The sequence below is a fragment of the Ovis aries genome, chromosome 3 (genome assembly GCF_016772045.2).
Source record: "Ovis aries strain OAR_USU_Benz2616 breed Rambouillet chromosome 3, ARS-UI_Ramb_v3.0, whole genome shotgun sequence".
Taxonomy (NCBI): Eukaryota; Metazoa; Chordata; class Mammalia; order Artiodactyla; family Bovidae; genus Ovis; species Ovis aries.
The window spans coordinates 147,506,591-147,533,848 of NC_056056.1; the positions used below are offsets into that span (position 1 = coordinate 147,506,591).

General features: G+C 37.3%; 1 protein-coding gene across 1 annotated transcript in view; it reads left to right on the forward strand.

Annotated features, from left to right (window-relative positions):
- Window positions 1-27,258, forward strand: part of SLC2A13 (solute carrier family 2 member 13) — a 515,613-nt gene that overhangs the window by 330,696 nt on the left and 157,659 nt on the right. The window contains exons 5-6 of the mRNA XM_027967447.2: window positions 2,620-2,783; window positions 11,289-11,409. Coding sequence (XP_027823248.2) covers window positions 2,620-2,783; window positions 11,289-11,409 — 285 coding nt within the window. The remainder of the gene's footprint in view (window positions 1-2,619; window positions 2,784-11,288; window positions 11,410-27,258) is intronic.

Sequence of the window (27,258 nt, forward strand, 5' to 3'; positions counted from 1 at the left end):
TCATTTTTTGAATGTTGAGTTTCAAAATAGCTTTTTGACTCACCTCTTTCACTTTCATCAAGTGGCTCTTTAGTTCCTCTTTACTTTCTGCCATTAGAGTGATATTATGTGCATGTCTCAGGTTGTTGCTGTTTTTCCCAGCTATCTTGATTCCAGCTTGTGATTCATCCAGCTTAAAGTCCATAGGGTTGCAAAGAGTCAGACACAACTGAGCGACTAAGCACAGCACAGCACATGAAAACATTGACTACCATCCAGAAACTTTAGACTGAAATATGGAAATATTTCAGTTTATTGAATATATTCTTAGATTTGGATTTGGGGAAGCAACAGTTAGAACTGGACATGGAACAACAGACCGGTTCCAAATAGGAGAAGGAGTACATCAAGGCTGTATACTGTCACCCTGTTTATTTAACTTATATGCAGGGTACATCATGAGAAACGCTGGACTGGAAGAAACACAAGCTGGAATCAAGATTGCTAGGAGAAATATCAATAACCTCAGATATGCAGATGACACCACCCTTATGACAGAAAGTGAAGAGGAACTAAAAAGCCTCTTGATGAAAGTGAAAGAGGAGAGCAAAACAGTTGGTTTAAAGCTCAACATTCAGAAAACGAAGATCATGGCACCCAGTCCCATCACTCCATGGGAAATAGATGGATAAACAGTGGAAACAGTGTCAGACTTTATTTTTGGGGGCTCCAAAATCACTGCAGATGGTGACTGCAGCCATGAAATTAAAAGACGCTTACTCCTTGGAAGAAAAGTTTTGACCAACCTAGATAGTATATTCAAAAGCAGAGGCATTACTTTGCCGACTAAGGTCTGTCTAGTCAAGGCTATGGTTTTTCCAGTAGTCATGTATGGATGTGAGAGTTGGACTGTGAAGAAGGCTGAGCGCTGAAGAATTGATGCTTTTGAACTGTGGTGTTGGAGAAGACTCTTGAGAGTCCCTTGGACTGCAAGGAGATCCAACCAGTCCATTCTGAAGGAGATCAGCCCTGGGATTTCTTTGGAAGGAATGATGCTAAAGCTGAAACTGCAGTACTTTGGCCACCTCATGTGAAGAGTTGACTCATTGGAAAGGACTCTGATGCTGGGAGGGATTGGGGGCAGGAGGAGAAGGGGACGACAGAGGATGAGATGGCTGGATGGCATCACGGACTCGATGGACGCGAGTTTGAGTGAACTCCGGTAGTTGGTGATGGACAGGGAGGCCTGGCATGCTGCAATTCATGGGGTGGCAAAGAGTCGGACACCACTGAGCGACTGAACTGAACCGAACTGAACTTGTTTTGGAATGGCTTGAAAGATAGTAAAATGTGTGTTTCAGAATGTATCTTCACAATTTGAATTCTGTCACATTACATAGATTATTTGCCAGGAATATTTTTGCTTCTTTTGTTTTCAGGGCCAATTCAAAGTAATCTGATATAGCTACTGATATTTTCACCAAAAAAGAAATGTCCTGTGAGAAACCTATCATCTTAAACATACCAGATATATCTCCCGTTGTGCATCAACAAGTTGGCATTATGATTTTTAGAGCCAGTCTCCAGTGTATGGGCATCCTTGGTGACTCAGATGGTAAAGCGTCTGCCTGCAGTGCAGGAGACCCGGGTTCAATCCCTGGGTCAGGAAGATCCCCTGGAGAAGGAAATGGTAACCCACTCCACTCCTCTTGCCTGGAAAATTCCATGAACAGAGCAGCCTGTTAAGCTACAGTCCATGGGATTGCAAAGAGTCAGACACCACTGAGCAACTTCACTTTCTTTCTCTTTCTTCAGTGTATTTATTTAAAACAAAATGAGTCTATAGGACCTAATCATGCAGATGTGCTAGAGACTTACCAAAGAGCATCCCTTTTTAGGAATCACAAAGGCATTCTTTTTGTATATATCATGTAAGTTTCTCATCGCCTTCCTATACTAATCAGCCCACTTGCTCAATCATGTCTCACTCTTTGCAAACCCATGGATGTAGCCTGCTGGGCTCCTCTGTCCATGGGATTTCCTAGGCAAGAATACTGGAGTGGGTTCCCATTTCCTACTTTAGGGGCTCTTCCCAACCCAGGGATCAAGCCTGCATGTCTCCTGTCTCCTGCCTTGCAGGCAGATTCTTTACCACTTACTGGATGCCAGATAACTTGATATATTCTTTCTTTTTGTGTCTTTCAAGAAATTCTTGTACTAGATTTTTACTTTCTTTAAGATTAAGATATGTAGCAGTTCTCTTTGTTTTTTTAAGTACATACATTTACAGTGTACAGTGACTTCTGATTGATTCCATGTATTTTGAGCTTCTCCTTGATAGTTTTAGTGAAACTACAGCTGTTGCTGTCCCTAGGTGTGGAGTGCATGTAACTTTTAAAGGTTTTAGCTCTCTATTGACTTGCTTGAGTATCTCTTCTTAATGATACAGAGCTATAAATTTCATCTGGACATAGTCACTGTATTGTGATCCTTTAAATGGTTTGCATGATTTCCATGTTAACTTGACATTATTTTTCAGTTCTTCCAGGTATGATTTAGTCAGATTGATACTTATCTATATGAATAACTGTGTTTCTCCGAATGACTAACAGCGACAACTGTTTTATTCTTGCCTCACAGGTACTACAGTGCAACCATTCTGCAGATGTCTGGTGTCGAAGATGATAGACTTGCAATATGGCTGGCTTCCATTACAGCCTTCACAAATTTCATTTTCACACTTGTGGGTGTCTGGCTTGTTGAGAAAGTGGGCCGCAGGAAACTTACATTTGGTAGTTTAGCAGGTAGGTGTTGAAGAATTCAGTTATAAACTTCTCTAATGATGACAAATTAATCTTTTAAAATATAATACCATTACCACTTCTAATATAATTTTTGTAGCCATATAATAGAGTTTTTCTATTCATATAATAGTTTTAATAGAGGTCAGGAAGCAATAGTTTGAACTGGACATGGAACAACAGACTGGTTCCAAATCGGGAAAGGAGTATGTCGAGGCTGTATATGGTCATCCTGCTTATTTAACTTGTATGCAGAGTACATCATGCAAAATGCAAGGCTGGATAAAGCACAAGCTGGAATCAAGATTGCCAGGAGAAATATCAATAACCCCAGATATGCAGACAACATAACACTTACTGCAGAAAGCAAAGAATAACTAAAGAGCCTCTTGGTTGAGAGTGAAAGAGGAGAGTGAAAAAGTTGGCTTAAAACTTAACATTCAGAAAACTAAGATCATGGCCTCTGGTCCCATCACTTCATGGCAAATAGATGGAGAAACAATGGAAACAGTGACAGACTTTATTTTGGGGGGCTCCAAAATCACTGCAGATGGTGACAGCAGCCATGATATTAAAAGATGCTTGCTCCTTGGAAGAAAAGTTACAACCAACATAACAGCATGTTAAAAAGCAGAGACATTACTTTGCCAACGAAGGTCCATCTAGTCAAAGCTAGATGTGTGGTAGTAGTCACGTGTGGATGTGACAGTTAGACTATAAAGAAAGCTGAGCACCAAAGAATTGATGCTTTTGAACTGTGATGTTAGAGAAGACTCTTGAGAGTCCCTTGGATACCAAGGAGATCCAGTCCATCCTAAAGGAAATCAGTCCTGAATATTCATTGGAAGTACGGATGCTGAAGCTGAAATTCCAATACTTTGGCCATCTGATGCAAAGAAATAACTCATTTGAAAAGAGCCTGATAGTGGGAAAGATTGAGGGTGGGAGAAGGGAATGACAGAGGATAAGATGGTTGGATGACATCACTGACTCAATGGACGTAAGTTTGAGTAGGGTGCAGGAGTTGGTGAAAGACAACAAAGCCTGGCATGCTGCAGTCCCTGGAGTCACAAAGAGTCGGACACAACTGAGCGACTGAACTGAACTGAATAGAGTTTTTCTGAAAAAAATGTTTTAATAAAAACTTATTATGATATGTAACTAGAAATTAGAATTGTAGTAACAATTATAGCCTACTGTGGGTAGCATTTTGCTGTTATTTTAAGTTTTACTCAAAGGTACAAAATGAAAAGCAAAGTTCTAACATACATTTTATTTTTAAGTATGATGCTGTGAAAAGGCTGCACTCAATATGCCACCAAATTTGGAAAACTCAGCAGTGGCCACAGGACTGGAAAAGGTCAGTTTTCATTCCAGTCCCAAAGAAAGGCAATGCCAAAGAATGCTCAAACTACCGCACAATTGCACTCATCTCACATGCTACTAAAGTAATGCTCAAAATTCTCCAAGCCAGGCTTCAGCAATACGTGAACCGTAAACTTCCAGATGTTCAAGCTGGTTTTAAAAAAGGCAGAGAAACCAAAGGTCAAATTGCCAACATCTGCTGGATCATGGAGAAAGCAAGAGAGTTCCAGAAAAACATCTATTTCTGCTTTATTGACTATGCCAAAGCCTTTGACTGTGTGGATCACAATAAACTGTGGAAAATTCTGAAAGAGATGGGAATACCACACCACCTGACATGCCTCTTGAGAAATCTGTATGCAGGTCAAGAAGCAACAGTTAGAACTGGACATGGACAACAGACTGGTTCCAAATAGGAAAAGGAGTACGTCAAGGCTGTATAGTGTCACCCTGCTTATTTAACTTCTATGCAGAGTACATCATGAGAAACGCTGCACTGGAAGAAATACAAGCTGGAATCAAGATTGCCGGGAGAAATATCAATAACCTCAGATATGTAGATGACACCACCCTTATGACACAAAGTGAAGAGGAACTAAAAAGCCTCCTGATGAAAGTGAAAGAGCAGAGTGTTAAAAGGTTGGCTTAAAGCTCAACATTCAGAAAATGAAGATCATGGCATCCGGTCCCATCACTTCATGGGAAATAGATGGGGAAACGGTGTCAGACTTTATTTTTGGGGGCTCCAAAATCACTGCAGATGGTGACTGCAGCCATGAAATTAACAGACGCTTATTCCTTGGAAGGAAAGTTATGACCAACCTAGATAGCATATTGAAAAGAAGAGACATTACTTTGCCAACTAAGGTCTTCTAATTATTTCTATGTAAGTTTATTTAGAGTAAGAATATATTTTTCTATTAAAATATAAATTTTCTAGGCCAGCATTAATTAAATTTTATTTTAACTAAATATAACTAAAGCATTCATCCAGTAGAACTGCTTCAAGTCACTTGTCCCAAATTTTGATGAGAAAATGCATTTAGGGTTTCATACTCAGTTATCAAGAATACATACTCCCTCTCACCCTTAACTCCAGAAAGAAGAGTAGAATGCATCCACCTTCTGTTTTTGCCTTGAGTGAAAGCTTTGAGCTGAATAATGTAAGTTGAACTACAGTATCAGAACTGAGGGGAAGGCAGGGGGAAGATTGATTAAAAGGCAAAGGTAATTGCAACAGCCAATGTATACAGGGAAACAGGAGGGTAAGTGAGGAAAAGTGAGGGATAAGAGAAGGTTAAAAGCCATACATTTACAACCTATTCAAGGAACCAGAATTGTCCAGGCCTGGAGAAAAAGACTACAGAGACACCAAATAGATGAGGACATAGCTTTTTTTTACTTAATATTAGAAAAATATAATAATCAGACCTATGCAACAACAAATGAGCTGCCTCATTAGGATAGTAAGCTCTCAACAAAAGGATAGACGGCCATCAGGCAGTGATGTGCTAAAGACAGATTTCTGCAGTGGGTTGAAAATTGGTTCTGCTTACTCCTGAGGTTCAGATAAACTCTAAGAAGTGGTAATAGCTGCTTTAAAAATGTTTTAGTGGGCACACTTTCTGTTTGACAGGACCTTAGTATACTGCTGCCTCAAGAGATCTATTTTTTAAATAGAACTTTGGGTCTAAAATTTGGGATCTGGCTTTTGAGATTTTGAGAAAAATGCTGATTTTGAGATGGGGAAAATAGTTTTTCTAGCTCCCTCTGTCCCTTTATTTGTTGTATTACAGGACTTTGAGTCATTATAGATACAAAGCCAGACTGGGTTTGAATTTTGTGACATTGAACAGGTTCTATTTTCTCATCTATGAACAGGGATTAATTATAGTCCTTCATAGGTTTATAGTATAGACTGAACACATTAACACATGCATAGCATTTCAAATAGTACCTGACCCAGACAATAAAATGTTCAAGGAATTTTGCTATCACAGTATTGTTACTGCCAAAGAGTGATTATTTGTTGTTTTAACCATAATCCAGGAGCATTCCTGAACTCCTCTTCTGGATGTCATGTTTCACCCCTCCATGTAAGTCCTCTTCCCCAGGGATTTCCAGAATCTATCACTGGCTATTAAGAAAAGTGAAGTGAAATGAAAGTTGCTCAGTCATGTCCAACTCTGTGATTCCAGGGACTATACAGTCCATGGAATTCTCCAGGACAGAATATTGGAGTGGGTAGCTTTTCCCTTCTCCAGGGGATCTTCCCAACCGAGGAATCAAACCGTGGTCTCCTGCATTACAGGCAGATTCTTTACCAACTGAGCCATCAGGGAACTTGGAAAAAAAAAAAAAGATCTGGGGAAAAAGATTAAGAGTTTCCAGGCACTGCCTTTATGAGCAACCAGGAGGCAGTTTTCTTTCCTGCCGAATGAAGAGATTGTCTTTAAATTTGTAGTATTACAAGAAAGATCAGTTCTCTTAGCAAGCTTTGAAAATATTAAAAGTCAGGACACCGCAGAATGTGCTTCCTTTAAATTATTCATAGGTTATATATTTTGGATTTCTTTGTATAAAGAGTTTCTTTGGGTCTAGCTAAATGCAGTTTATTTGTAGTACTTTTTAAAGACTGAGCACCTAAAATATTTTTAAGAATTTGTTTATTTAGGTTTTTTTTTTTTCTTTTTTTAATGTAGCACAGGGAACTCTACTCAGTGCTCTGTGGCTACCTAAACGGGAAGGAAATCCAAAACAGAGGGGACATACGTATTCATATGGCTGATTCACTTTGTTATACAGCAGAAACTAATGTTACAGTATTGTAAAGCAACTATTGTTGTTGTTGTTTAGTCACTAGGTCGTGTCCAACTCTTTGTGACCCTATGGATTATAGCCCACTGGGTCCCTCTGTGCATGGGATTTCCCAGTCAAAAATACTGGAATCGTTTGCCATTTTCTTCTCCAGGGGATCTTGCCAACCCAGAGATATAACCCATGTCTGCTGCATCAGCAGGCAGGTTCTTTTCGTCTGAGCCACCAGGGAAGCTGCAAAGCAACTATACTCCAATCAAAATTTATAAGTAAATAAAGAAATAATAACATTTTTAAAGAAATTATTTTGACTTTTTCACCATTTTTCATCTAATAAAATAAATCATAATATATTTAATATTCTACCAATGCTAGTATTAGAACACTCTTCTATTTAAAATTTCTTAAATTAGCCTGGAATTTTTAAATTTTTCGTTCACTTTTATTCCATATTTTGTGTTTTATTGATTTTTTTTATATTGGGTGAAATTTAGTAAAAAAAAAAAAAAAAACAAAATAACTTTTTGAATAGGTACTTGTTCTTTAAAAATTACTATAAACAAACTGTATTTAGCTAGACCAGGACAAAGAAACTCTTTATACAAAGAAATAGAAAATATATAGTCTATGAATAATTTTAAATGTAGGACATTTTGTGGTATTCTGACTTAATATTTTCAAAGCTTGCTAAGAGAACTGGTCTTTCTTGTACTACCATCTCATTGGCAGCCTCTTGATCCTTTTAATAGAGGAAGGCTTATATCTATGTAATTTTATTACTTATAAATCAGAAAGACAGAAACACTGTTATTTTCTGCCAGATATTTTGGTAGTGGAATATTCCCTAAAATATCACTCACAGGTTATCTTCATCAGAATTACCAAGGATACTTTAAACTGTGAATTTTGGGGGGCCGAACCCCCAATCTACTAAATTGGAATCTCTGAAAATGAAGTCTGGAACATGTGTAGGTGATACTTAAGCACAAAAAGTGTGTTCTGTTTGAGTCGTGGGTAAGGAAATTTTTTAAAAAAATATTTACTAATAATGCAGGCCCTTGTATCAGATAGTTAAGGTAACTTACTTCATCGGGTATTTTTGAGGATTCTATTTATCCAGCATACTACCTCCTATGGAGAACATTTTTATTAGGAAAATGATATCAGAATTCCAAAATGCAACAGTATAGATGGCTAAGGAGGGACTCCTTTCTTATAATATAAAGAATGTGCCCAAACCTCCCATTACACTAGAGGAGATCCTTTCATACAAGGCCTTTCTTCATTGAACTCAATGAATGATTGAATCCATTAACAATCATAGAACTATTGAAAACTATAACAACTTTAAATGCCATTGAGTCACTGATAAAGCAGCTGTGATTTGTTAAGGGAGAGGAAATAGGTAGTTCAGGTAGTTTAAAGCCTTAAAAAGACTTGTGCATATGATAGGATGGGTAACCATTTTAAAATTTACTCTATAAATTAAGTCATTTAAGACACCATTCCCTTCCCTTAAGGAATTTATCATCTCATAAGATAAGAGTTTTTACTCTGTTGCCGGCTACCACAATCACCTATGAAATCATATTATCTGATCCCCATTTTATAGAGACTGATTCAGAGGTTGAGGTACATTCAAAACAGTTCCGCTTTGAATAGGATGCCAGGATTGAGAAATAAGACAATAATAAAAGTATGATACCGACTTTTTAAATATTTCCATCCATACTAGGTCAAAATAGATTTGTGTTTAGGAAATGTAAACCTTCAACTAGGAATTTTGTGTATCCAAATGGCCTTTTCCCCAAATTTTGCAAGTTGGTTGGACTTTTTTGAGATGGATCCAAGAGATATAATATCTATACTGCAGAACTCTCATCTGGAATATTTCTCCCATACTAATCCACGACCTCAATTGAATAGTCTTAACTTGTTATTTTCTTAGAAAATAGCCAGCATTGCAAAAATCTGTAGTACTGTGAGATCTGCTCTATGCCAGGCACTAGAATTGAATATATGTTAATATGTGTTAGGTATACTATCTTAGAGTTTACAGTTTATCACAGGGACCAATTATTTTAAGTAGTGCTATGAAAAAAGAGTGCCATGTTTCCTTTGCATCCTAAAATATCAACTTTTCGTGATTGAAGCAAATCTTACCTGTCCCATGACAATATTCTGTGGAGGTAATTTTGGAAAACTTAGGACCCAGCTTCTTTGACAGACAGGTTAACAGTAAAACTCTTGGTTTATTTTGCTTTATTTGAGGAGAGAGGGATGACTTTTATTTACATGCCCAGTAAATATTTTCTCTTTCTGAGAGATAGAATTGTTTTTTGTTTCCCAATTCAGGAATTGGTAGTTTTTTGAGAACATAATACCTCAAACTAGCTCTAGTTCTATTTTGAATTTTAAGCCAACAAGGGGAAAATGAACTGAGATTATATATTCATGACTCTTCAGCCTGGTGTGGTAAAATAGGCTTCTGATCTTTTCTTCAAGCCATCTCCCTCCTTTTCAGCTTTCTTCTAGATTTTGAAAGTACGCTGCTGCTGCTGTATTTAATAATTATAGTACAATAATTAACACTTTTAGCTTTATAAAAATCTTTCACATGTATTATGATATTTAAAATTCACTGCAATTCTGCAAGATGAATATTGCAACTAAGCCTCATTTTACAGCAGACAAAATTGAATGTTGGAAAGGTTATGTGCATTGTCCAAGATCATGGAGTCAAGAAACAGCAGGGTGAGAACTTAACCACAGCATCTAACTTGACATATCACCTCTATATTAAACACGAACACTTCAACAATTATGTAATCCAGTTCCACTTTAACAGTGCTTCCCAAAGTTGTTCTTTTATCCATTTGAAAAATACATTTCATCATTCCTAAGTAATTTCCTCATTTATCTAATAGAAACTTTACTGCTACATAAATGACCACCCTGAGTTCCATATTTTAAACATATTGCCTCACTCTAGTAAATTAAACAAACAAATGCATCCATATTTTCTTCTTTCTTCCCGTGACCTTTTTTTTTATTCTCACAATGGCTGGAACAATAGTCAGAAATTTGAAAACTTTCTTGTTTCCTGTCAGCATTTCTATAAAGGACTCAAAAATGAGCTTTTTAAGTGATATATGTGTGTATGTGTGGTTTTACATGATTTTATATATATATATATATATATACTGTTATATCTTTTAAAGTGATTTTGTATAAAATCACATTCTGTACCCTAAAATCAAAGACAAATATTCCACTTCCAAATGCCAACAGGAAAAAGAATTGAATGTATGTGTTATATCATTTCTGGGATTTTTAAGTATTTACAAAATGTTACTCCTTTTTATGAGAAATTCTCTTTCACCTGTTTTTGAAATATTTAGTTTGTTACTTTTTAGTTTATTATTTGGATCGTACTTTGCCGACGTTACTTTGCCAACAAAAATCCGTCTAGTCAAAGATATGATTTTTCCAGTTGTTATGTATGGATGTGAGAGTTGGACCATAAAGTAAGCTAAGCACCAAAGAACTGATGCTTTTAACTGTGGTGTTGGAGAAGACTCTTGAGAGAGATCCAAGGAGATCCAACCAATCAATCCTAAAGGAAATCAGCACTGAATATTCATTGGAAGTACTGATGCTGAAGCTCCAATACTTTGTCCACCTGATTCAAAGAACTGACTCACTGGAAAAGACTCTGATGCTGAGAAAGATTGAAGGCAAGAGGAGAAGGGGACGGCAGAGGAATAGATGGTTGAATGGCATCACTGAGACGATGACATGAGTTTGAGCAAGCTCAGGGAATTGGTAATAGGCAGGGAGGCATGGGTTGTTGCAGTCCATGGGGTCGCAAAGAGTCGGACAAGACAGAGTGACTGAACTACAACTACCATTTGGATTCCAGATGGTCGAATAACATTAGAACAATTTTCTTGGTAATGAAAGGAGCACTTGATATAAATCCGTTGCCTTTTGTACTTCCTGACATGTTAGGCACTCAATAATGTTAGTTATATTAATTCTTTTTGAGACTGTCAGCAATCCAAAATGGTGTTTGTTTAGAAAGTTATTACCAGTGCTTGGCTAACAAATGTATTTGATTTGAATTTCATTCTTGTCATTTCTCACAGTGAACATGCTAGTGAGTTTTTATGACAATACTTATGTATGAGGATTTTTTTTTAATCCAATGAAGATATATCAAGGTATTATTTTTTCAGAGAGATGTCTTGCTAAACCCAGCCTGCTTTGAAAGAATGTTGTCAGCTCTTCTCTGATGTAGAACATTTTTTTTTTTTTTTTTTTTAGGTACCACTGTAGCCCTCATTATTCTTGCTTTGGGATTTCTGCTGTCAGCCCAGGTTTCTCCACCCATCACTTTTAAGCCAATATCTCCTTTAGATCAGAACACTACTTGCACAAGATACAGGTGAGATTTTATAATGGTCCCCTTCCTTAACCTAATTTGGTAACTTCTTTGTTTACTTATAACTTTCCTAAAATATGAGAGATGAGTAGGAGCATCCTAGGCATCCAGACTTAATGGTGAAAACACATGCTTCAGGAAAAGTGAGTTATTAGACACAATTTTGGTGATATTTCTCTGGAAATTGGAAGCATATATTGATACAGAATCTAAGCAGGAATACTGAGAAGCTATTTTATGTCATATATGACTCAGTGACATCTACATTCTAAGTGAAATGAACTTTCATCAGTAATTAAGCTTTTCCATGATGTACATATCTGATACACTTATTATCTGGATATTCTATCAGTTTCCATGATGTACATGTCTGATACAGTTTATTATCATTTGGATATTCTATCAGTTTATCTTTACCATGTTCCACAAGTATCCCTTCATTCATTTAAGCACAAAAGAATTTTTCCTCTCACTAGTAGGGTTCTTGAAGAGCAATAGAAAGTGGGAAAATGTGCTGGAAGAGTGTTTTAATCATCAGCTTCAGGTTTAATAACTTGTTAAGTTAAGCAGTATACACCCTATGTGATAGATTAATAGATAGAGAAATGGATGAATGGATACATCCGGTGACAGATGGACTGAAGAATGCACAATTGAATTAATTAAAAATTGAATGAGTGAACAGGTCAATTAATAAAATTATCAGTAGAGTTCCACATTCCTTCATGGTTGTGATTCCCTCTTAGGGCTTCTCAGGTGCCTCAATAAGAATATGCCAACACAATGCAGGAGACGTGGGTTCAATCCCTGGGTCAGGAAGATCCCCTGAAGAAGGAAATAGCAACCATATCCAGTATTCTTGTCTGGGATATCCCATGGGTAGGGGAGCCTAGCGGGCTGTAGGCCATGGGGTCACAAAGGAGTCAGACATGACTTAGTGACTAAACAACAACAAACAACAAAGAGTTTCAAAGTTTTTTACTTCATTTTAGTGGCTGGAAAGGTTAGCAACCCCTTTAAAATGTATGGATCGAATAGCTTTAAAAATAAATAATGATATTCCTTCAGCCTCAACTAAACAGATGTAAGTCTCAAATCAAAGGGTAAATCATTTATTAAGTTGGATACTCCTATATGAAATTAAAACATTACATTGGTACACTAAATTCCACTTGGGATCTCTTGGAGCTTCTCATTTAACAGAATTTATGGTGCCTTCTTATTACAACAGTGAGGAAGACATATGTAATTATGTCTTTCTGGTTGCAAATTGTGATATCCACTTGCCTTTGGAAATGAATGTTGTATATGTTTATCACTTTACTATTTTTTGACAGTCTTTATGTTCTAAGGAAGATGTAAAGGTGCCTTAAAAGAAGTTAACCTTAACATAGACTATTTCTGTATATAGAGACTTTTACTTTCTTTGGATATCTGACCTCAACTGCTAGAAAGATGGTAGACCATTACTAGAGTTCTGCATGCTCTACTTTTGTTTTTCTTGAAAGATATTTTTTTAATTACAGTGTTTTTAGCTCAGTAACCTCTAACAAATTATTTAAAAAAACTATTGTTTGAGAAACAAAATACCTTTTAGATTTGATGTCTGATTTAGATGCAGCTATTTAGACTGAGAAGAAGATTGATACACTGTCAGGTCAACTAATGGCAGAGATTCAGCCAGAGAATATGAATGAAAAACTTTTATGAAGTTCTGATACAGAAAAGAAATAACTAAGTTTTTAATGATTTACATAATTAAATAGCTTTCCTGATATCAACTTTTAAAATTTCAATGAAGATATTTATTGCTGCTGTACTATCTATAGTTCATTGCATGGCAATTTGTCATCATCAATCTATCAATCCTACTAATCCATCTAAATTATTATCATCTACGTATCAATATAGGTAGGTGACACTAAAATATTTTTTTTCACCTACCAATTTAAGATAAAATTGTAGTGAAGTGAGAGAAGTGTACAACTTAATATTGTTCATATCACAAACTGATAACGTTTTTAAAAACCAAAGAACCAAATTTTCTATGTCTTCTAGGAGTCACTGAATATGCAAAGCAATTATTTCTCATGTAGTTTCCTTTAGAGAAACATAGGTTTTGTGAGCAGTTGATAGTATTTATAGTATGTATGTATGTATGTATAGTCTGAATGATTTTATAAAATATATCTGCAGTCCCCTTAATGATTTTGTTGTTAAAAGTATCTATACACATATCCCATTTCTTTACAATAAATATGAAAAATACAGTATACAACATACATGAAAGTTATTAAGAGAGGAAATGCTGGGTTCTCATCACAAAAATGATTTGTTTCTTTAATTTTATATATATAAGAGATGATGGATGTTCATTAAACACTGTGGTATCATTTCATGATGTATAAAAGTCAAATAATGTAAACCTTAAACTATGCAAATCTTTATGCCAATTGCCTCTCAATAAGACTGGAAAAAAATTAAAAAGAAGATAAAAATGAAACAGTCATGTTGCATGACTTTAGGATCAGTAATTCTCATGCAGTAAATAAATATAGGTGGTATACTTACTTCTTGGAATGATCTGTACAGGAAAACTGAGCAGAGAAAACAGATTTAAAAGGAGAGATGGTTTAATCTTAAGAACACTGTGTTATTGGTGGGAATGTAACTCTTTCTTCATTTTGGAAATTGATATACTTTTGCCTAGTATAGACCACTTTTGCCTAGACTGCTCGACTCAGCACTTTCACTTGAAGAAATCTATTGTGATGGGTATGTGATTCCCTCTGACTTGACTCTATTAGGCTAGAGAAGATTTATGGAAGTGAATGGTTCAAGAATAATGGTTGTTCTTTATTTTAATTCAAAAAGTGTTTGTGTGGCATCACTAGGTAGATTAGAACCACAAACATTGTAGATTGGGATGCACTAATGACTTTGGACCCAAGACATTGACTACCTTAAATAATTTCTAATAAGAACTTATGCTTTTTAGAATTTTTAATTGATGATATTCTTTCCAAGTCGTGGTTAGATTTACTGAACCAAATGTATTGAACAACATCTTTCAGATCTCAGTTCAGTTCAGTTCAGTTCAGTCACTCAGTTGTGTCCGACTCTTTGTGACCCCATGAATCGCAGCACGCCAGGCCTCCCTGTCCATCACCATCTCCCGGAGTTCATTCAGACTCACGTCCATCAAGTCCGTGATGCCATCCAACCATCTCATCCTCAGTCGTCCCCTTCTCCTCCTGCCCCCAATCCCTCCCAGCATCAGAGTCTTTTCCAGTGAGTCAACTCTTCGCATGAGGTGGCCAAAGTCCTGGAGCTTCAGCTTCAGCATCATTCCTTCCAAAGAAATCCCAGGGTTGATCTCCTTCAGAATGGACTGGTTGGATCTCCTTGCAGTCCAAGGGACTCTCAAGAGTCTTCTCCAACACCACAGTTCAAAAGCATCAATTCTTTGGCGCTCAGCCTTCTTCACAGTCCAACTCTCACATCCATACATGACCACAGGAAAAACCATAGCCTTGACTAGACGACCTTAGTCGGCAAAGTAATGTCTTTGCTTTTGAATATACTATCTAGATTGGTCATAACTTTTCTTCCAATGAGTAAGCGTCTTTTAATTTCATGGCTGCAGTCACCATCTGCAGTGATTTTGGAGCCCAAAAAAATAAAGTCTGACACTGTTTCCCCATCTATTTCCCATGAAGTGATGGGACCAGATGTCATGATCTTCGCTTTCTGAATGTTGAGCTTTAAGCCAACTTTTTCACTCTCCTCTTTCAGTTTCATCAAGAGGCTTCAGATCTACTTTCTGCAATTAAAATTGTGTACAGTCACAAAGTGCCAGCTAAGGCTTAGGAGAAATAACTCCAGTTGCGGGTATCATCTTAATCACTTATCTATATAAGAATACGGAGAAGGCAATGGCACCCCACTCCAGTACTCTTGTCTGGAAAATCCCATGGACGAAGGAGCCTGGTGGGCTGCAGTCCATGGGGTCCCTACGAGCCGACATGACTGAGCGACTTCCCTTTCACTTTTCACTTTCATGCATTGGAGAAGGAGGTGGCAACCCACTCCAGTGTTCTTGCCTGGAGAATCCCAGGGACGGGGGAGCCTGGTGGGCTGCCGTCTATGGGGTTGCACAGAGTCGGACACGACTGAAGCAGCTTAGCAGCAGCATATAAAAATACACATGCATACACCAAATATGACTTTTAGTTCCATGCTCTCAAATTACTAATAATCGTATTTTCTTATAAGAGCTATCTAAGTTTGAGAATTTAAACCTTTCCTGCATAACTTCCCTGAAATCTTTGACTTTTTATTATTTATAAGTATGATCTCAGTAGGGGCTTCCCCAGTGGCTCAGAGATAAAGAACCTGGCTGCTAATGCAGGAGACCTGGTTTTGATCCCAGGATCGGGAAGATCCCCTGGAGGAGGGCATGGCAACCCTCCAGTATTCTTGCCTGGGGAATCCCATGGACAGAGGAACCTGGCAGGCTACAGTCCATCCGGTCACAAAGAGTTAGACATGACTGAAGCAACTGAGCATAGCACACAGCACGTGATCTCAGAATATTCAAATCACTATCAAAAAACCCTCGCAGTAAACAGATATTTCTTAAAGTATACAGCTGTAGAATTGCAGATACTCTCACCCTAGGGCTTTCATTCACATTGTCACTCATTCCTTCATGCATGCATGCATGCATGCATTTAAAAAATATTTTGGAGCACATACTCATAGGATTATATAAGGATGAGTTAATATATAGAAAGCACCTAAAGCAGTTCTCAGCACATAATAAGCACCCAATAAATATAGCCATTGTTATCATTAATAAAACCTATTATAAAATATGAGATTATGATGATGAGTAGAAGTCTTTCCCATCTTTTGAAGAAGAAGAGTTTTAATCAGGGTAGTGACTTGACCAAATTTTCTATTCTTAACTTTCTCTCTGGGGCACAAAGGGCACATATTGATATGAGGAGACTAATTGTTAAAATTGCCCATGAGAGAAATTAATAGTTGCCTGGACTATGGTGGTGATGCTCAAGATAAACAGGTAAACAGATTCTAGATAAATCTAAGAGAAAAATCAACAGGAATCAAAAATAGGAAATTGATTAACTATCAGCAACCAGATAAATAGATCATAGAAGTCAGTTACGGTAATTAAAGGAGAAATTTAAAAGAAGGGCTGTGCTTCTAATTTACGGCTCATTTTCCTATCAATATTTTTCAACTGAGAATCTTACCTAGAACCATCTATTGTTGTTGTTTAGTTGCCCAGCCATGAGCAACTCTTTGCAACTTCATGGAGTGCAGCACACCAGGCTTCCTTGTCCTTTGTCATCTCCCAGAGCATGCTCAAACTCATATCCATTGAGTCAGTGATGCCATCTAACCATCTCATCCTCTGTCCTCCCCTTCTCCTCTTGCCTTCAATCTTTCCTAGCATCGGGGTCTTTTTCTAATGAGTCGGCTCTTATCAGGTAGCCAAAGTATTGGAGCTTCAGCTTCAGCATCAGTCCTTCCAATGAATATTCAGGATCGATTTCCTTTAGGATTGACTGGTTTGATCTCCTTGCAATCCAAGGGACTCACAAGAGTCTTCTCCAACACAATGGCTCAAAAGCATCAATTATTTGGCACTCAGCCTTCTTTATAGTCCAGCTCTCACATCTACACATGACTACTGGAAAAACCATAGCTTTGATTAGATGGACCTTTGTCAGCAAATTAGGGGCTTCCCTAGTGACTCAGACTGTAAAACGTCTGTCTGCAATGCAGGAGACCCAGGTTCAATCCCTGGGTTGGGAAGATCCCCTGGAGAAGGAAATGGCAGCCCACTCCAGTATTCTTGCCTGGAAAATCCCATGGACCATGGAGCCTGGTAGGCTACCGTCCATGGGGTCGCAAAGAGTTGGACATGACTGTGCGACTTCACTTTCACTTTGTCAGCAAACTAATGTCTCTGTTTTTTAATATGCTGTCTAGGTTGTTCATAGCTTTTATTCCAAGGAGCAAGTGTCTTTTAATTTCATGGCCACGGTCACCATCTGCAGTGATTTGGGAGCCCCCCAAAATAAAAGTCTCTCACTGTTTCCATTGTTTCCCCATCTATTTGCCATGAAGTGATGGGATGGGATTCCATGATCTTTGTCTTTTGAATGTTGAGTTTTAAGACAGCTTTTTCACTCTCCTCTTTCACCTTCATCAAGAGGCTCTTGGCCATAAGGTGGTGTCATCAGCATATCTGAGATTTTCCATATTTTTTCTAGCAATCTAGATTCCAGCTTGTGCTTCATCCAGCCCAGCATTTCACAGGATATACTCTGCATATAAATTAAATAAGCAGGGTGGCAATATATTGCCTTGACGTACTCCTTTCCCAATTTTGAACCAGTCCATTGTTTCATGTTCAGTTCTATCTGAGAAGGTACATTCCTCACCCCCACAGATCTGCCTCACCAGGACAGTGGAGAGTAAGTGCTTCAAGTACATCTTCCATTAAGAACCACTTCAGTTTCTTTTTTTTTAGCTGCTTAACTGCCAGCTTTCTTTCATTCCTTTTTTTCCTTCTTGAACATTATTAAACGAAGAGTATAAAAATAACGTGGATCTTTTTCTGTAGAGTAACATTTTCGTGTTTCTCTCTCTCAATGAAGTTTCCAGACATCCACATTGACATAGCATTCCTTCATCTGTAGACCTCCCTATGTTTGTGACACTAGTTTTCATGAACTGTGTTATGCCTGCTGCTGCTGCTAAGTCGCTTCAGTCATGTCCAACTCTGTGCGACCCCATAGATGGCAGCCCACCAGGCTCCCCCGTCCCTGGGATTCTCCAGGCAAGAACACTGGAGTGGGTTGCCATTTCCTTCTCCAGTGCATGAAAGTGAAAAGTGAAAGTGAAGTTGCTCAGTTGTGTCTGACTCTTAGTGACCCCATGGACTGCAGCCTACCAGGCTCCTCCGCCCATGGGATTTTCCATGGGATTCATTTCATTTTTTTTCACCATTAGCCAACCTTGAGTGATTGAGCGCTTGTCATTGGCATTAGCACTGAGACTGTTAGATTCAATCATAAAACTTTCATATGACCTTAGAAATGTATGGAAACCCTATTAGCCCCTATTTTTTTCAGCATTTAGCATATTCGTGAGTGATAATGTGTTTGTTTCCGGTAATTTTTAGCAACTTGACAATGAATATAGTGTTCTACTGTGAATGAGACTTATTGTTTGTTGACTTTTATTTTCTAAAACCTACAGATGTCCTTTAAAATTTTCAAATTGTAATTTTTTGGTCTGATGTTACAGTTTAATAGGCCTTGACGTTAATATTAAATAAAACTACAGTAGAAAATATGCTATATCTGTTGAATAATATCCACAGACTTATTTCAGATAAATATAATTGTAATTAAATTGGTAGAAAAGAAAAATGAGATTTGAAACAAAAAGCCAATATAACCTTATCGTATATCTGTATCTCCAAACAATTGCATATGTCTTATGCTAGCACTTAAATACCCAATATGGAATTTGACATCTGGATATAAGGATGATCGAATAGATTCTTGAAGGAAGTTAACCACTTATGGGACATAATCATTGAGTTCTTCATGACCGTTTTACCTTGAAGCCTGTATTTTCAGTCAGGGACCTGCAAAGCCACCACAATGGCAATATCCCCTACTTAAATCTTATTTGTTTTCCACAATCATGAAGTGCTTCTTGGGAAGCCTTAAAGACAAAAAACAAGGCTTTTTAATTTTAAGATTGCAAAAACTGGGAGAAGAGCATTCCAGGAAGAGGGAACATATGTGTACAGGCCCTAAGCAAGGAATATGGCTTCTTCAAGGAACTTACCCATGAGCAAGAGAACAGTACAAAAATAAACTGGATGGCAGGTCAGTGACAGACCATACTGGGACCCTCAAAAGCCATGAGAATTTTAGACATCATTTTAGAATACTGAGAAGCCTTTAAAGATTGATAACAATGACTTAATCAGACTTGTGTTTCTAAAAGATCACTCTTGCTGCTTAGGAAAATTGACCAGGGAAGGAAAAAGTGTGATCAGTGGAGATCAGATGAAAGAAATTGGAAGCCTAGGCAAGAAATAATGCAACCTTGACAGTGGTAGTGGAGACTCAAGAGATTTGGGGGCTGTGGGCCCCAAACAGTGTAACAGTGTAACAGGCTGGATAATCAGATGGATGACATACAAAACAAAGACTCTGCACATGGTTAAGATAGTAATCAGGGAACAGGAGTGGGGAGCTATAAAATCTCCCTGTAGCTCACTTCTTAGAACACAGTTTCAAGAATGCAAATTAGAAGAGGCTTTCCCTTGCTTTCCGGTTAAGTTCAGCAGTCCTGTAAAAAGAACAGTATTTATTGTCACTTATACTTTTATTTAAAATGTCATTTTTCCTCCCTCTTGAACTCAAAAGACTTTCGAGAAAAACTCTTGCAAAAATGGTCTGAAGTAAAGGGGGAAGAAGTAAAGGGAAAGAAGTAAAGGGGAAAACATGTGTCTCTGAAACTTACAAGGATTTTTATTCTTATTCAAGAACTCTGATCATTACAATGGATAAATAAAATCAACCTGGAATTCTGTTCACATTTCAAGTCAGTCCACTCTAGAATATTATCCCAATTTTGTCCTATATTTCAAAAGAGAATACATTATGCAGTAGTGTGACAATAATAGACCGTAGTCATAACCTCTGGTATATTTCCTTATAATAAAGACCAAGAAAACTACAGATAAAATAAGTACTAGATAAGATTTATAAAAAACTTAACTGTTCTCTAAATAAATAAACTCAAGATCACCTTCTTGTAAACCATGATATTGAACAAATGATGAAAAATGTTTCAGTTCAGTTCAGTCGCTCAGTCGTGTCTGACTCTTTGCGACCCCATGAATTGTAGCAAGCCAGGCCTCCCTGTCCATCACCATCTCCCGGAGTTCACTCAGTCTCACGTCCATCGAGTCCGTGATGCCATCCAGCCATCTCATCCTTGGTCGTCCCCTTCTCCTCCTGCCCCCAATCCCTCCCAGTATCAGAGTCTTTTCCAGTGAGTCAACACTTCGCATGAGGTGGCCAAAGTCCTGGAGTTTCAGCTTTAGCATCATTCCTTCCAAAGAAATCCCAGGGTTGATCTCCTTCAGAATGGACTGGTTGGATCTCCTTGCAGTCCAAGGCACTCTCAAGAGTCTTCTCCGACACCACAGTTCAAAAGCATCAATTCTTTGGCACTCAGCCTTCTTCACAGTCCAACTCACATCCATACATGACCGCAGGAAAAACCATAGCCTTGACTAGACGACCTTAGTCGGCAAAGTAATGTCTCTGCTTTTGAGTATACCATCTAGGTTGATGATAACTTTTCTTCCAAGGCATAAGCGTCTTTTAATTTCATGGCTGCAGTCACCATCTGCAGTGATTTTAGGTATTAACATTTAAATATTAAATGTTATATTTAATAGTTATTGAATGGAGGTATTTTTCCATCATGTTGTGAAAGCATGTTACATAGCTCCTAATGTTTTCCCTGTCTGAGGCTGAAAAATGCCTATTGCTCTGGACCAACCTTTTAATTTAATTTAATATTTTTAAACCAAATATAGCAACCTGATTAAAAGAATCTCATCAGTGAGTGTAACTTTGGAAACTGTTATTGTAGGTAACTGGGTGGCTAGGTGAATGAATGGGTGAATAGTTGGTTTCAAAAGAAGGTAGATGATACTGACTAAAGGAAGATTTTTAGTACAATTTTTATTATAGAATTTAGATATATGTGCTATAAATTTTGGCAACATTTGTTGCTATTAGAGCGTTGATAGTTTAGGGAATTTTCTTCCAAATGCATCACCTTTACTTGTGCAGTATAATCAGTAGTACCTCTTGCAGCTATGCTAGCAGACACAGCAGCATAGACATGAAGATCTCTGGGCAAACAGCAAGTCTTTGTTCAGGTAATGTGTCCATGAAGTTTTTAGATTGTTACATGGTTGTAGTACCAAGAGAAGTTTTTCCTACTGTAAGTAACTCAATTACAAAATAAGATAGTATGACACATGCCTCTAGGACTATTAACATCTGTGGTATATGGTGAATAGGGCTACCCACTCCAGTATTCTTGCCTGGAAAATTCCATGGTAGAAGCCAGGTGGGCTACAGTCCACGGGGTCACAAAGAGTCAGACCTGGAGGTGGGAGGTGCATTGCAAAGAGCAGCTAACACTATATGGTGAATAAATTAGAAGTCTAGAAAAAATGATATCATGTGTTGGAAATAATCTGGTTTTAGAAGGAGAGAAGCAGAAATTTATTCTTGTATAATTCTATATAGTTTAGCAAATCAAAGAATACAACACTTTAGGACAATATGTGTATACATTTGTAATAAGCTTATTCATTTAAGAAACATTTTTGAGATCAGTAGGTCAGGGAATATTAAGATTAAAGGGAAAAAAAAGAAACCTTTCTCCACATGGAGCTTACAGCTAGGAGGGAGAAAGATACCAATAAATAATTGCAAAGCAGTATGATAAAAGTTGATATATGTATCAGCATGCCTGGTTGTGACATCACCTCTCCCAGGGCTGTCACACAAGGCTTCACATATGAGAGCTCTTAACCATACATTATTCTGGATCCCTTCTTAGAGTCATGCTTTTAACTGCATAAAAGAAATTATATAGCAGTTCAAAGAAAATCAATAATATTGAAATATGGGTGCCAAATTATTTTCCAAATAAACTTATTATATAGTAATCCATGTCCTCCTTTATTAATATATTAAATAACAGATCTAATGCAGAGCTAATGCCATTGTTTCAAAACCATGGAGAATGTAAATGGTATTTTGAAATTTCTGCAAATACTATAGTAGGATATAAAAATGTATGTGATTTCTATTGTTCTCAGTGGTTTACTGCCCAATTTCATAATTGAAGGAAATGCTAAATTTCAGTTAAAGGTTAATGAATTACAGATATAGTTGTTGGTTTTTTTTTCCTCCTCTGCATTTAAAACCTCTATGTTAAGAACCCCTCATGTAGGAGTGAGCTTGATTTAATTTTTCAAGGATGAGTAGAAGTGAGTAGGAGTGTCTCAGACCAATAAAAGTGGAAAAGCCTCCAAAGGCATGAGAGCAACCTGTGCAAAGACATAGATGTGAAATAGATTTGCTTTTCAGGAATTTTTATAAAGTTTGATACCACTGGGGAAAGGAGTACCAGTCACAAGATGAGGCAGAAGTAAAGGCAGGGCCTTATATACTAGGTGAAGAGAGGTGGTAGAGGGAAACCATTCATCAGCACCAGATAGGGGAGTAACATCATCAAATGCAAGTTTATGAAGAGTTTTCTGCACAGATTTTAAAGCACAGTAAATATGAACAAGTTCCATTCGAAAAACACATTCACAAGCCTAATTTGGACGTGTAAGTCCTACAAAAATTGCCTAGGTACCAAACTAACACAATCAGCTATATAGTACTGTAGTATAATATATTTATAGACTTTTCACACTAATGATACATAAAAACAAACACACAAAAAAGCATGTTTAATCTTACAGAAAGTACATTGAAAAGTAGAGTAGTGCAGTTCAGTACAATAGCTGGCATGCAGGAACTGACATCAAGTGAAGAGGTAAGAAGAGTTACTGACTGCAGGAGGGAAAGGATGTGGGAGATGGTAGAGCTGAAGGATCATCAGCAATAGCAGAAGGAGAGAAAGCTGCAGTTTCACTCATGCCTGATGTTCATGGGAATGGATGTTTGTGTCTTTGAAATTTCCCAACTTGAAGGTTTGTACATAGGGGACTTGCTGAATGTATTGGAAGGAGGAGACTCTGGCAGCCCCAGGGAGAGATAACAGAGTCTGAAGTTACTGCATGATGGTTATCTTAAAGACAAAACTATCTGTGGAGATAGGATTAGGAGTATACTGGTTTAATATTAAAGAGAAAGGGTTACAAAAAGGTGTTTGGACAGTTCAGCTTTATAGATATCAGTGTAGCTTAAGTGACCCCAGGTGATATACCAAGGGAGATAGATGGAGCATAATTCCAACAATAACTATTATTATTTTAAAATTATAATAGTTTCCATTAATTCTTTACTATATATAGACATCTTTGCACATTCTTTTTGAATATTATCCCATGTTATCATCAAACTTCCCTAAGAAAAAGATACTAGTTATCTAATTTTACAGATAAGAAAATAAGGCTCAGAGAGTTTATATAACCAGCCTTGAGTGATGTAACTTGTAGACTGCAGAGCCCTTTTGTTCCCTACATACTCTCTCTGCTTAGTCCACTCATGGCCTTGTGGCATTTTTCTCCATGTGCATCTGAATTGCATAGTTAACAGTGAATACGTTTGTGAAAACCTATTACTCCTTGGCAGTTAGCATTGATCATTATGTGAATTCTATGGTAATTTCATTGTAGAATAAAATCTTTGGAAATGATGTACATTATGACCAATTTGCAGGTAGATAATAAAGTACCCTTCACAGAGGTTAAAAATGCACTGCTCATTTTTATCATTATCAGTAAATCATAAAGATATTGCCAGTAGCCCAGATGAGAGTTAGAATTTAATTTTTTAAGTTTCTTTTTCTTTCTTTTGTTTGATTTTGAGTTTTCTATGGTAAGGCTATGCTGATGAGTCTTATTATATCAGGAATAAAAATTATTTCATGACAGAACCTATTAACATTTCTAGTTCAATTTGAAAGCAAAGGAAACCTTTATCTAAATTGATTAGTATTTATATAAATGTTAAACTTTGTGGAACCTAAATATTTAGTTCTTTCTGAGTTTTTATCATTGTGAGATTGATTTGTGACTGTGTTGGTTAGGTATCTTCACAGAAGTTTAGTTAAATAATACACTTATGAAATTTAAGGTAGTAGTTTATCTCTCAAAACAGCAAATCCTTTAAGTCTTGGCCTGTGTAATCAAATTCAGCAAGAATGTATATTATTCTTATTCACATATATATAAACAATTGTGTATTGTATTTTTATAAAACCCACAATTAAATGAACATATAAATTCTTGGCAGTTAGCATGTACTATTTACACAGATACAATCCTTTACCTTCATTTTCATCTTTCATATCACATAAGTGTGTGTGTGCATGTGTGATGGCTCGCTATAAATTATAAAAATAAACAAGAAATCTAAACAGGTTAAATTAATATTGCTGCTTTTTGTGTTGCAAATGTGTGTACCCAAGTGGTCTTCCATTCTTATGCAAACAGAGAGTGCCATTTTCAGTTCAGCTACAGAAGAATTTCAAGAGGGGTTAAGAGTGTTGTATGTTTTTTAATATCTATTCTACTACTATCTATAAGCCACCTTATTTTACTTAATACCTAGATTGTTGAAAAATATATCCTTGCAGTAGAAGAACTCAGAATTTTAAAGAGCCATTTATGTAACTCCTTATTATAGAAGATAATAAATAATAACTCCTTATTATAGAAGGCTTCCCAAAGCTGGACAGTAAGGAACTGGTTGGAATTAGATGGGATAAAGGGAAGAAGACAGCATCCAGGACAGAGAGAATAATATGTGTCCAGAACCAAGAGGAAGATTACTATAGTCTACCAACTTAACTACAAGTATAGTTATCTTCTAGTTTCAAATACTCAGTTGCACAGAATTCATATTTTGCACTTCGATAAACTATGGGCCTCATACAACTAGTTTTTTGGAGATGCTCTGAGGAATGATAGTATTAGTTTCTGGTGTGAGGGTTCTAGCAGTAAGAGAAACGGCTTAACCCATGGAAGGGGGTTGCTTCCTGAGGGTTCTTTAAAGTGTTTATTTTAGGCTTAGCAGAGCTGCAACAGTTCTCTGACTCAGATGGTATACAACTCTCTTCTGTCCCTTTCCCTTTCTTTTCCAAGCGGAGGGACTCACTTGCCAGTCAAAATCAGCATCATCAGTGAATGTCAGTTCCCAGGGCCTGGCCCAATCACTCCCATCCCCTGCTGTTGTTAGACAGGTAGGCATGTGGAGAGCTTTACCAGGAGTCACCTGAGTTTGTAGAAAAGAACAGCCAAGACCCTGCCCATGGTAATCTCTGTTGTGGAGGCTGAGGAGCATAGAGACTCCCCAGCCCCCACCAGGCTCGACAGTGCCTGCTCCAGGTGTCTGTCAGAGACTAATTCAGAATTCAAAGAACTGGGGCTTTCCAGCCATCTGTGGCAGAGGGCATTCCCTAGGGAAGACTCTATGATGGTAGTTCTGTCACAGATACCTCTCATGCTTTCAGCTATTGAACTTCAGAGAAATTTTCAGAAATGGGGTGCTGCCTATAATTCCTCTCAGAATTTAAATTATAAGAAGTCATACATAGAGGTAAAAAGGATTTTGGACTCTCTCATTTAAAAAAAATATATGATGATATTAAGAATACTATTATCAGACTTGTATGCTACAGTGATCACCCTGGGCAGTAACGTGATGTACAAGAACAAACTTTGGAGTCTAAATTGAGACCTAAAATGAAGGGAAAGACTCTTGTCAGGTATTGGTGACTGAAATGACTTGTGATGTTATTTACAAATTAATGTTGCTTAACTGCCCAGCTTTTGTGGCTTGCCTTCCCAAATGGAAATTTGTAACTTGAAAGGAGGAATTATATTTTATGGTTTCTTTTTTATTCCCCATTATTTTTGCTTTGCTCTTTTTTTTTTTTTTTTAAATTTCCTCTCTACTCTCTTCCCTATATATCTAGCAACCATCATGTCTTATACAATGTATTTGTTTAGTGATTTAACAAAACGCGGAAACTGATGTGTGCATGACGGTAGTGTTGATTTACATTTTTCCTATGTAACTTTTCCTATGCAATAATTACATAAACTGATTTGAAACTCAGTAAGAAATTTCTCTGTCAATGTTATGCCTAACTTAGCTAATTCAAGGTTTTCAAAAAAATCCCTTGTAGTGCTCTGTAAACTGCTCTTCAGACTTGGTGAGTTCAGTCAATTCAGTTTGGTTCAGTCACATATGACTCTTTGTGACCCTATGGATTGCAATACTCCAGGCCTCCCTGTCCATCGCTAACTCCTGGAGTTTAATCAAACTCATTTCCATTGAGTTGGTGGTACCATCCAGCCATCTCATTCTCTGTCGTCACCTTCTCCTTCCTTCAATCTTTCCCAGCATCTGGGTCTTTTCCAAGCAGTCAGTTCTTCCCATCAGGTGGCCAAAGCATGGGAGTTTCAGCTTCAGCATCAGCCATTCCAATGAATACTCAGGACTGATTTCCTTTAGAATGGACTGGTTGGATCTTCTTGCAGTCCAAACGACACTCAAGAGTCTTCTCCAACACCACAGTTCAAAAGCATCTATTCTTCAGCACTCAGCTTTCTTTATACTCCAACTCTCACGTCCATACATGACTACTGGAAAAACCATGGCTGTGACTAGATGGACTTTTGTTGGCAAAGTAATGTCTTTGCTTTTTAATATGCTGTCTAGGTTGGCCATAACTTTTCTTCCAAGGAGTAACCGTCTTTTAATTTCAAGGCTGCAGTCACCATCTGCAGTGATTTTGGAGCCCCCCAAATAAAGTCTATCACTGTTTCCACTGTCTCCCCATCTATTTGCCATGAAGTGATGGGACCAGATGCTATGATCTTAGTTTTCTGAATGTTGAGTTTTAAGCCAACTTTTTCACTCTCCTCTTTCACTTTCATCAAGAGGCTCTTTAGTTCTTCTTAATTTTCTGTTGTAAGTATGGTGTCATCTGCATATCTGAGGTTATTGATATTTCTCT